General features: G+C 42.7%; 1 protein-coding gene across 1 annotated transcript in view; it reads right to left on the bottom strand.

Annotated features, from left to right (window-relative positions):
• LOC131886698 (uncharacterized) overlaps positions 1 to 11,412 on the bottom strand; it is a 56,912-nt gene extending 45,500 nt beyond the window's left edge. Inside the window, 12 exon segments of the mRNA XM_059235098.1 lie at positions 16 to 464; positions 659 to 4,813; positions 4,950 to 5,177; positions 5,249 to 5,383; positions 5,989 to 6,111; positions 6,211 to 6,591; positions 6,714 to 6,984; positions 7,099 to 7,214; positions 7,601 to 7,954; positions 8,027 to 8,246; positions 8,776 to 8,835; positions 11,222 to 11,412. Coding sequence (XP_059091081.1) covers positions 16 to 464; positions 659 to 4,813; positions 4,950 to 5,177; positions 5,249 to 5,383; positions 5,989 to 6,111; positions 6,211 to 6,591; positions 6,714 to 6,984; positions 7,099 to 7,214; positions 7,601 to 7,954; positions 8,027 to 8,246; positions 8,776 to 8,835; positions 11,222 to 11,227 — 6,498 coding nt within the window. The 5' untranslated portion in view covers positions 11,228 to 11,412.
• Positions 11,413 to 11,872: the final 460 nt, after the last annotated feature.

Raw genomic sequence — 11,872 nt, 5'->3', positions numbered from 1 at the left:
TAAGCACGATTCTGCTGGGTTGCAATCCGCATTTTCTAAGCAATCAAACTGGTTGCAACCGATTTTTGGGTTTCCCGTCCACTTGGGTAAACAGAAGCAAAATGGGTCATGGTTTTGCACCTCACATTTTGTACCAGTCCCACAGAAGCCCTCACATGGGTTGATGCATTGCCTGTTCTCGCAACGTGTATCAGATGAGCAATCGCTGTTGGACTCGCAATAACCCTTCACTTTACATCCTTGTTGGAAAGGATCTCCCACCATGTCAAAAGGGCACGAGCAAATGAAGGACCCTTCCAAATTGGTGCAAGTTGCACTCTGGTGGCACGGGTTACTATCGGTACACTCATCGATGTCAAAGCATGTTGATTCCACCACAGCATAACCAGTTTGGCAATAACATGTAGGAATATGATTTTCCGTTCTGCATGTTCCGTAACCACAATTTAGGCCATCACATGGGTCTGGAAGGAACATGTGAAGGCATCAAAGGTTATGGAGTTTATTCGACTATTATGGCCAACCAGGGAAACAAATAAGAGTGAAAAATCAAGCCTACATGTAAGTAAAGGGCATTCTTCTATTTCCAGTCCAGTACATTGATATTCTACGCTATGTTGCTTGCTCATGAAAGGCAGCTGGATATTAATCAACATACCTCTGCACTTAAAGGTGTTTGGATCACAGATATGCGTTTGTGAGCAATCCGATGTTTCATCACATTCGACTTCATAGCAACCGATATTCGGATTTGATGGGTCTCCACGATGTCTTGGAGGGCAAGAGCAGTAGGGCTTGTGGCTTTTTACAGAACATGTAGCTCGACTTGTACAAAAAGAAATGTCACATGGGTTCAAACACTTCTTGATGCCTGTAATCTCATCCCTGTGACAAGCTAAAAACGGATCACAATTGGAATCGGTTGTGCATTGATCGGGTGATCTACAACCTCCATTGCCGTCTGAGACTTGATTGGTTGGACACGAGCATATGAATGATCCAGGCGTATTGGCACAAATCTTAGAGCTAGGACAAACACTTTTATCCTGGCATTCGTTTACATCTGAACAACCATCTGGAGATTGCTTGTATCCTAGTTGGCATTGACAATTTCCATTGTTACATAATTCTCCAAGACGACAATCCGAGTCAACCCGGCATCCAGGCTCACAAAACTTATTTCGGCATATTTCTCCCTGTAAGCAGTTTTTGTCCGTATGACATAACTTTAAACACATATCTTGAGAACATTGCTCGCCACGGGCACAATCTCCATGAGTTGTACACTCAGGCATGCAATATCCATTGAAGCATCGGCTGGCATTTGGACACGTCGGAGAACATGGAGATGGTATTCTCACGCACCCTTGAATGGCTGTTGGAACCCCTGCAAATCCCTCAGGACATTGACAAACTTGGTCATCGGATGGAGTGCACAACGCATTCGGCCCACAAGTTGAGGTGCATGGATCTTGACATCTCCCTGATGAACATACTAAACCATTTTCACAATCCTGAGAAGAGGAGCATCCTGTTATACAAACTCCGGAATTACAGAAATGCAATGGAGGGCAATGCTTGTCTGAGCTGCAAGTAGTTTGGCATTGATTGTAAGGGCATGTTTGCCCTCGATCATTTTTCTCACACTTGATGAAAGGGTCAGGTGCGGGTATGTAAGAGGGAATGCACTGGCATTGTAGTTGATGATCATTCACTGAGCAAAGTGCGTTGTCGCCGCATACGTTCTTAGAATCTTCACTGCATGGGTTCATGCAAGTATAAGATAAGCGATCGCAAATTTCTGTTCCTTTGCAATCTTCATTTTCGACACAGTTCACTTTCTGGCAACCATCGGTGTTTGGATCTCCTACGTACAATCCGACTGGGCATACACACTTCCCGACATGGTTCTTCACCACACACACGGCTCCTTTACCGCATTGTAAGAACTGACAAGCTGAGCGGCAAGACGAAGTACCTTGGAATTCCTTGCAAACCTCAGATTCTAAGCACTCAAAATTGGTTGAACACGCCTTCGGGCTAATGGGAACACATCCTTGGCGATCATCAGGGTTGCCGCGGTATCCATTGCTACATCGACAAAACGCTTGATGATCTTGGACAACACAATTGGCTCCTTTTGGGCAATCCACCAAGTCGCAAGCAGGAACGCATGAATTAGTTCCGTAAGTGACTTCATGGCAAACTTTGCCCAAACCACAATCCTCACTTGATTGGCAAGCCTTAAGAGGAGCACACGATCCAGTTGGTGTGTTTTTCTGGTATCCAGGCTTGCATCTACACACAGGAATATCATGTTCCACTGAACAATCCTCATTGATGGGGCAGGACATGATCTTGCAAGGGTCCAAGCACGTTTTGTCTCCATTTAGATTGATGTGACAGGTACGCCCTTCTGGGCAATCTTCGTGGGAGGAGCACGCCTCTTCTTGCTGACAGCCTGCAATCAGATCGCTGGCATCTCCGGTGAAGCCAGTTTGGCATATGCAATTTTTTTGGTGGTTGTCGGTGACGCATAATGAGTTAGGGCCACAATTAGCTTCTCGACAAGGGTCAGAGCAAAACTTTTGCCCACTATGAGCGATGATTGAACAAATCTCATTATAGCCACAATCAGCACTAGTCTCACAATTAGCCAGTGAAGAGCAACCCTCAGATATGTTGTAGGGATCGTCTCCTTTAAACCCAGTGGCGCAAAGACATTGTCCCAGGCTGCATATAGCATTTGGGCCGCATTTTTGCTGTACACACAAATCATCTTGATCCTTAATTTCAGTAGAGTTAGACCTGGCGGGTAGACAAGCTTCAAACGGATTTCCCACAAATCCATTGAGACAAATGCAGTCGTATCCACCAGGAGTATTGAAGCATTGGGTATTGTCTCCGCAAACGGAGAACAAGCACTCATCAACATCATGGCACACCTGATATGGCGCTCCGTCAAAGCCCCGTCGACATTGACATTGTGGCTCTCCAGACACTAACGTGCAAATGGCATTCTGCCCACATTTCAAGTTCGTACAGTCCTTCGATTCGTTTTCAGAGCAACCAATGTAAGGGTTTCCAAAGTAACCCCTATTACACTCACACGTATTGGGCTCATTGTAAGAGCAATGGGTATTTTTTCCACAAGGAGGGTCGCACACTGCAGGTTGGGAAGGAGGAACACAAACCAAGTTTGGATCCCCCAAAAAGCCGCGACTGCAAGAGCATGTTCGCCGGTTTGGATCGCAAACTGCACCCTGCCCGCAAAGTTGATTGCCACATTTGGTGCGGCATTCGCCCTTGTGACACTTCTGATGTGGTTCTAGACACGCCTCTGGTGAAGAACAAGCTGCTGGTGAGCACTTTCCTCCTGGGAATGCATTTCCGACCATTCCCTCCAAACATTGGCACGTGGGTCCGGAGAACGAGATGATACATTTGGCATTATGACCACAATTCATTCCCTCACAAAGCGAAACGCATTGTCCTTGAGAATTCTCACTGAATCCACTTTTACAACGACACCAAGCGGCATGATTCTCGGCAACGCAGTGTGCATTGGTGCCACAAGGAACAGAGGAACAAGGGTTTCGACATTGACTCTCGATGCATGCTAGTTGGCCATTACATTGATCATCGGTTTGACATTCTGTAGACCTTGAACCCGAACAACCGGTCACATAAGGATCTCCACTTGACCCATGGGAACACTCACATTCGTAAGTCCCTTGTTTGTTGATGCAGATACTCCCTTGTTTACAAGGATTGAAGATGCACTCGTCAAGATCTTCGCATCCTGAGAGCGGATTTCCTGTGAAACCAGCTTTGCAGAGGCATTGAGGCGGGTTGGAGGGCGTACATTCTGCGTTGAATCCACAACTAAAACGATGGCAAGGACTTCGACATCGGTTGCCACTGGATGTATCAACGAAGAAAGGGGGTGAGCAAATGCAGGATCCGTCCAAGCATTCCTCATTTTGTCGGCATTCTGACGAGGCTTTGCATTCCGCTCTTAATGGGAAGCACGTGCCTTGATAAGGATCACCTTCATGATAAGGGGGGCAAGAACACAGATAGGAACCTGGGGTGTTGGAACACAGAGCGTGACCGGCGCATGGCGAGTTCGAAAAAGCCTGGCACTCGTCAACATCCTCACATTGATTGGTCTCGCCATTCATGTTGTAACCCGTTGGACAAGCGCAATAACTGATTCCCCCGGTTATCTCGATACATTTGGCAGGAGTTGGGCAATTTTGACAATTTGGCAAATGACATTCCCCACTCCTTTCCAAATAAGGAGGTGGGCATCCGCATTTTCCATCCAAGCATTTCTGGCAGCTAGTGTAGGGATTCCCTTGATACGTTGGTGGGCACTCACAACTATAACTTCCAGGAAGATTTCTGCAAACGGCATTTATTCCACACGGATTGCCCGAAAGGCACTCGTTGACATCCTGACAATCCCCGGAATCACTTTGAGCGTATCCTCTACGGCATATACAATAGGAGGAGAGACAGGTCTCTCCAATGCCACATTCAGACTCATTTTGACATTCGTTTGCATTCTTTCCGACACATTGTAGGTATGGGTCGCCCGTTTGACCTTTTGGACATTGGCAGTAAAATGATCCAATTGTATTCTCACAAATCGCTCCTCTCCCACAAGGATTTCCAACACACTCGTTGATGTCCCCACAAAAACGGTTCCCATCACTCAGCGAAAATCCAAGACTACACTGGCATTTGGCTAACCCATTTGCGATGGTGCAATGAGAATTGGGGTAGCAGGTGGTTAACTCGCAAGGATCTAAAAATAGGGAGGAGGGAGCATTTACTGAAGGTACATAAAAGGTATTAGGTACATTGTGCACCAATATCAAGCAAACCCTCATTGGAACAAATGTTTTATGTTTACTAAAAACCCAACGAAAGCAAGTTCTTACCTTCACAATTAGGTCCAATGAACGGCTCTAGACATTGACATCTCCCTTCTACACAAGATGAGTGACCCAAGCAATCTTCATTTGAACGACAAGACGATCTTTCACATGTCTTCCTAACAAGGTCGAATCCTTCTCCATTGTAGCACTCACAGGCATAGGAGCCCAACAGGTTCGTGCATTTGGCTTCTCGACCGCATATCAATGGGTTGTTAAAACATTCGTCAATATCTGAAAGCGTGAGCGTTTTTCAGTGAGTTTTTGTCAACTTGATCATGTGCTAACAATATGCTTCATATTACCGAAACAGCCTTGATGAGGATCACCATTGAATCCTGACTCACAATCACAACTGTATGAGCCAGGACTGTTGGAACAAACTGAGTTGGCTCCGCAACGTCCAGTCGGGCTTAAGGCTTTATCGCACTCGTCAATATCTATAAATGATTAGAGAGAAATATCATGTGCTGTAGGTGAAACGTAGTTTTAATTAACCTTTATCGTATCATTGATGGTAAAAAAACATGGTCTGCATCGTTACCTAAGTGTTTGAACTTCGAAGAAGAAAATAAGAAGAACACAGACAACTTCATGATTTTGTAAGTTAGCAATGTGTAATGATGTCGTTACTGATACTGTTACTGTCGCCACCCAATAAGTAATTGTGTAATTGTGCAATTTAGTAATGAGCCAAAACAGATTTGGACCGAAATGAAAAGAAAAAAAGATCGAGTGAGAGCTCGGACAATCACAAACCAGGGTGTAGTTAGTCTTATTTGAATTGTAACGTAAAATAACGCCGAAATTGCTTGTTCGGAGCGGAGATCTGTGATCTTGCTTTCACAAGACGTCTCGAGCTCCCATCTTTCGAGAACTTCAACTCATCTTCTAATGTTTATTTGAGGATGGCATTTTAAGCCCTCTCTTTTAGTCGAAAAATGTAAATTGTCTTTGTAATAATTTGTAGAGGTGTGACGAATACGAAGGGGCGTGGTGTACGTTATAAAATCTTTTTACGCAGATCTACGGCATTGACAACTACCTATGCATCCTGCAGATATTTCTTTCGGGTTGTATGTCCATCCCTCTTCGCAAACACAAAAGGCTTCAACTCCTTCAATTTGACAATTAGCATGTTGGCCACAATTCACTTGGGCACACGGATCTAACGAGAGAGACAGAGGGAGAGAGAAGGTTTAGATATACCTTTGCTCACATGAAAGAAACACTACCAGTATGTACTGTTATACAATATATGTTTTACCGTTGCATGGTGTTGTGGGTGGATTTCCTACCAAGGGAGAAATGCAAGCACATTCAAAACTCCCTTGGATGTTTAAACAGATCGAGTTTGATCCACATGGAGATGCAAGCTCATCTGCGCACTCGTCTATATCTTCACACAAAATTCCAGTTGCAACAAATCCATTTCGGCACTCGCAAATCCCATTTGGTTGACATTGAGCATTATTGGTGCAATCAAAGTCTGAAGCACAAGTGGTCCGAACCTTGATGGGTTCACATGAAAACCTTCCGTCTCCACTGTATCCCACTGGACACTCACAACGATATCCAGGGGATTGGTTGATGCAAATAGCACCAACACCACATTGCTTAAATGAGTTGATTTGACATTCGTTGATATCTAAAGAGAAATATGATTTCAATACAGTAAATTCTTGAATAAACAAGCAAGCAGGCAAACAGATATATAGCGCAAGATATTGGAAATCTATATTGCCAGATAACAAAGAGCCAACCCCTTACCATAACAACTGTGTTTGGGATCGCCCGTGAAACCGTCTAAACACGAGCATACGATCCCATCTTTGGAGTTTTGGCACCTTGCATTTCGACCACATGACTGTGAGTTGCACCCTCCATGTTCCACTGAAGGTTTAACGCTTGCCTCACACACCCCAGCGTATGGATCACCCGTGAGTCCTGAAGGGCACTCGCATATGTAGGACCCAAGAAGATTGGTGCATTTGGCTCCCACTCCACATGGCTGTGATTTACACTCGTCTATATCTGCGCACTAGAATCAAAAGATTGAGCTTCTCTCAAATTTTGAAAACAATAACTCTTTTTGGGCCAGCTTGGGCTACTAATCCTGACACAATCGATTGCACCCATCGAGAATCTGACTTACCCCATCGAATGGATTTCCATAAAATCCTGATAGGCATTCGCAAGTGTAATTGCCAAATGTGTTAGTGCAAAGAGTATTGACTCCGCAAGCCTGATTTGAAAGACATTCGTCAATATCTGAAACAAAAGCGAGGCAGAAATTTCAAATGGAATGAACTGTGGCTTGAGGCGAGAATAGGTCTGTGGATGAACCCCTAAAATATGGACGGAGAGGCTAAATAAAAAACTTTTGCCTCGGTTATTCAGTTTTGAATTACAAAGGTGTAGCCACCCGCGATTAGTCTCATTGAAAGAAAATCCAATGTGTTGACTCGATTCCGAAATGTCCATTCTCGACTGTGGCATCCCTGCCCATATTCCAGGGGTTCATGGTTCTTGCTATGCATGAAAGAGGAGGGGAGAAAAGTTCGATTCTCCTCTATAATCATGAAAGGATTAAGGCTTGTCGGACCGGGTGAGGTGTAAATCTCAACGTGTTTCATCCATTTCTAGAGCATCCTTACCTCGGCATTCCACTTTGCCATCGCCTTCAAATCCCGGCTTACATTTGCATAAGTAATGAGCGGGAAGATTGCAACATTCTGCATTCGTCACACAGGAGTTGAAATATTCAGGAATCTGACATTCGTCAATATCAGTGCAATGGAGGCCATCGCCCTCATAGCCATCGTTACACGAGCAGAAGAAACTTCCTAAAGTGTTTGTGCAATATCCAAAAACATCGCATGGACGATATTTGCACTCATTGGTATCAGGCATATCACAGCCTTTGCCTCCATAGCCATCGTTGCAATAGCATTGAGAGTCTAAACATGCCCCATGTTGACAATTTCGACCAGTGGTATAGAGGCAATCGTCTGAAAATGGAAAGATGTAACAAAAAATATGTTTAAAAACCCAAAGACCATAAGAGCATGTTGGCAACTTACTTGTGCATTTTGTGTAGGGGTTGTCTTCATCTGAACCCTCAAAACAATCAGAAATACCATCACATAGCTTTGATATTTCAAATAATTGCAAAACATCCACGGAAGCGTTGACTTGGCACCCAAAGAAGCCATCTTCCACGTTAAGAAAGAATACGCCATGTTTATTGTTGAGATCACGAGTACTTCCATGCAGTTGGCTGAAAGCGCTAGTTACAAGAGCCTGTCCAAGGGAAAAAACAACAACTAATTTAGCAAGGAAAAGAGTGCGGAACGAACACCACTGATTTGTTCACTAAGCTGATTATTGACTAGAATTTTCCAAAAAGAGCATTTCATTCATAACATTCTAGTAAGGCGATTTAAAATTTTATTTAAACCTAAATTAAGGTATTACTATCTTGATGTAAAATGAAAGATGTCCAAGGGATCAAACTTCTCAATTTAGATACCGCTTGATATTTGTAAAGCGCAAACTTCGCCCTAGTATTTTAACAAGTTTATCGACAACGTTTGGGCAAATTCAGGTGGTTTAGTGCAATTTTCCTTTTGATGACCCATGATGCATTCATTTGCTTTCACATACATGGTCTGTATTAAAAGTTGCCCGATGTTTAATCAAGTCTTGTCCTTTTCCATTAAATGGTCATTTTGCAACAAGGGTCAATCCAACGTTCCAAAATAAGTAAATGGGAATGTCGCAATATCACCACTTAAAGAATTTCGCCTTTGATACTGACTTAATAACTTACCAGAATTTTCAAAAAGAATATGACTAGATTGGTGTGCTGGTTGTGATGATGTTTAAGAACCTGGAAAAGATAATTGAACCATTACTTTGGAGGAAAGCCAAAAGGAAACTACGACTGCAAAATATAAATGAAAAATAGAAACCAATCTGTCTACGCGTTTCTTTCTTCTGTCTCTTTTTACTATCAATTAAGTGTTTACCCTTCCAATACTCTTGATACACTGCAGAGTGTCATGAGTGGAATTTTACAATACAATACAATCAACTTTTTCGCGTGATGCTTTGGTTTGCTTGAGCGAAACATTAATTATTCTTTTGCGGCCATTTTGCGTATGTACATAAATGTCCTCCTTAGTTAGAACAAGCACGAAGAAAGTAGTCCAGCAGCGCAGTTCTACAATATCGGATCATAATTAGGCATCAAGTAGATATGAGTTGAAGAAACTTACAAGCCAAATTTTAGCACGCTTATTGTTAGCTCGTAAAAAATACTTTTAATTGTTTTGTACTAGCCCATATCATTGTAACAATGACTTAGGTTGGCCTAAACTGCTATCAGTTAAATAACCTGAATCAGTTAAATAATATTTCTAAGGGGCATTTTCGTCAAGGGTTCAGATTGCCATACGCAAAATTTTGGCTAAAATGGGAAATAATGCAAGCATTAACAAATTTATTGTCCGCCTTATGTACCTGTTTCAAAGTTAGAGCTTTTATGTTGTAAAGAGCTGGATTGTTTCTTCTTGATGTAAAATATTGTTCCATCGAGAAACGGTGCCAAACTTTACTTGTCATCAACATTTCTTTATGAAAAGATGTTGTCCAGTCGTGAGGCACATTGGCCATGTATTATTCATATGTTGACAATTTCAGTTCCAATTTATTTTTCTTATTGATACATGTCGTGCCAATTATGAGTGCATTCGCTTTAGAAAAAGAGGATCTCTACCAACCAACCATTAGGAACTGTCCAAAGCCAGTTGGTCAAACTCGGACATAAAGGTTTGGTGATGTTAAGCATTTGACTTTCAACAAAAGAATTGGTCCACGCTGTCCTTTCCAAAAGGTGAAGGACCTCTCCAATTGCATAAAAATAAGCTATTGGTTCGAGATGATTGACAACAAAATAGGTGATATGAGTGCCCGAGACACAGGGAGCCCTGTCCTGATACGTATGACGTAGCAACTGTTTACCTTAACCACCCTCGACAATGGCGGCTGAAACGTCGTGAATGAATATTATCGGTATTATTAGCCATGGGCTCAGAAATCAGAGGGTCAGAAACCATTTGAAGGTGATTGATATGGCTGATTCCAAGCGACTACACTAGTATATCTGCTCATGAATATGACACTTATTTGTTTTTTTTTGTCCCATGACCTTGCGACTTGTGAATATTTCAGAATTTTAGGAGTAACTCATATCATCAGTTTTCGATTCGTCTTGATGTGAAAGGTTTGGTGATGACTAAATGGTGTAATGTCTTGCGCGCGCAATGGTTCATCTACTAGATATGAAATGTAAGTAGCCAGATAATCTCAAAGATCGATCAATGCATAATAAGAGCAAGAAATAGCTTGAAATTAGAGTAGCCGGGTGCTCCAAGAGACAACGGGTCCAATCCAGGATATAGGAGTACTACTTTGTTATGAGAGACAATCATAACCGTAGAAGCTCAATCAATGCTAGCACAAACGCAAGCAATCCGTATTTTATGAAAACTCGAAGCACCTACTCCCTCGACATTAATATATGCAGTTTAACCTACATTTGCATTGAATTCATTCAAGAAACCATTCAGGGCGGTGTATAACCCGATACCAGTTAGAAGGTTATAAGTCCCAAGGAACACCGAAATTGTGTGCCTGTCCATCAAGAGCACCTATTTATAATATGATGAATGGAAAAGTTCGAAGGAGTGGCACGCAGCTTACATTTTCGTTACTATGTAACGAATATCACATTTCATAATTCTAAACTGGTGATGTCATCCCTTCGATGGTGAGCGGCCAATCTTTGAGAATGCGTAGGTTATGTACCATCACAAGTATACGAGACTCCAGAGAACCAGGCGCCCACGCACAAGAAAGGAATCACGCTCGTCCACACATCTGTCGCATATTTTCAACCAAAAAGTGTAGTTTTCATAACGCTAATATGACATTTTAGTATTTCATCTTCGATAATACTTTGTTACGGATTGGACATTTTGTGACAATTAAAGGAAAAACCTTAAGCCCGTGCGATTATAGTAACTTTACTATAGTAGCCTCTGAGGGCGAGTGAAAGTTACTGCACATTCTACTGCTAGGGCAGAAGGTAGCAGTGGCTTTGGATGGCCTTGCCCAGGCCTCGTCAAGCAAGAGCAGGTTCATAAGCTTCCTTCTAACTCTTCAATTTGACAAAATGGAATTTAGGACAAGATAATGAAATACAGAGTACTTACGACCATAGTGGATTCAGAGCATTCCAATTGAAGGTATTGAATGGATGTTGAGCTCTAGTAGAAAGGATTTTGATCACTAAAGCCTGCCAAGGAGGTTCTTCATCAATGAGACTGTCATTATTCAGATGTTTTTCGGGATAGATGGTCTTAAATCCTCGAGTCTCGTTGCACAACTGATGAGCTGCGAAGGGCAAACCAGCAAGGACCAAGGCAAGCCTCGATGACGCCCACTGACTCACTGAACACCCTCTATCTACCAACCAACCCACCAACCAACCAGGCAAACCAATTCCAATTCTCTCAGGTCTCAACCTATCCGTCGACCTACGCACCTTATCGGGGCTTCAAGTTGTGAGCGGTTTGGAAAATTGCACGCCCTACATACTTTCATTCTAACAGGTGACTTTTTAGAGAGAATTGTCCTGCCGGAACTATGATGATATTGAAAATGAAAAAGGTATAAATATGATAGCAAAGTTAAAAAAGACACTTTTGACAACGAGGATAGGACATGACGATTGTCCAAACTAACCAATTATGTATTGGCCGTCTTTCAGCTCGCATCCTAGGTACGAGTACGTTCTTTCCTTACCCGTCTTAGAAAAGCTAATAGTGGAATCCATATGCTTCGAGGGTGTATTTATGTATGGG

This window comes from Tigriopus californicus, chromosome 9 (assembly GCF_007210705.1).
Source record: "Tigriopus californicus strain San Diego chromosome 9, Tcal_SD_v2.1, whole genome shotgun sequence".
NCBI lineage: Eukaryota > Metazoa > Arthropoda > Copepoda > Harpacticoida > Harpacticidae > Tigriopus > Tigriopus californicus.
Note: the sequence above shows the minus strand (reverse complement) of the source record. Positions and strands in the feature narration are given on the sequence as shown.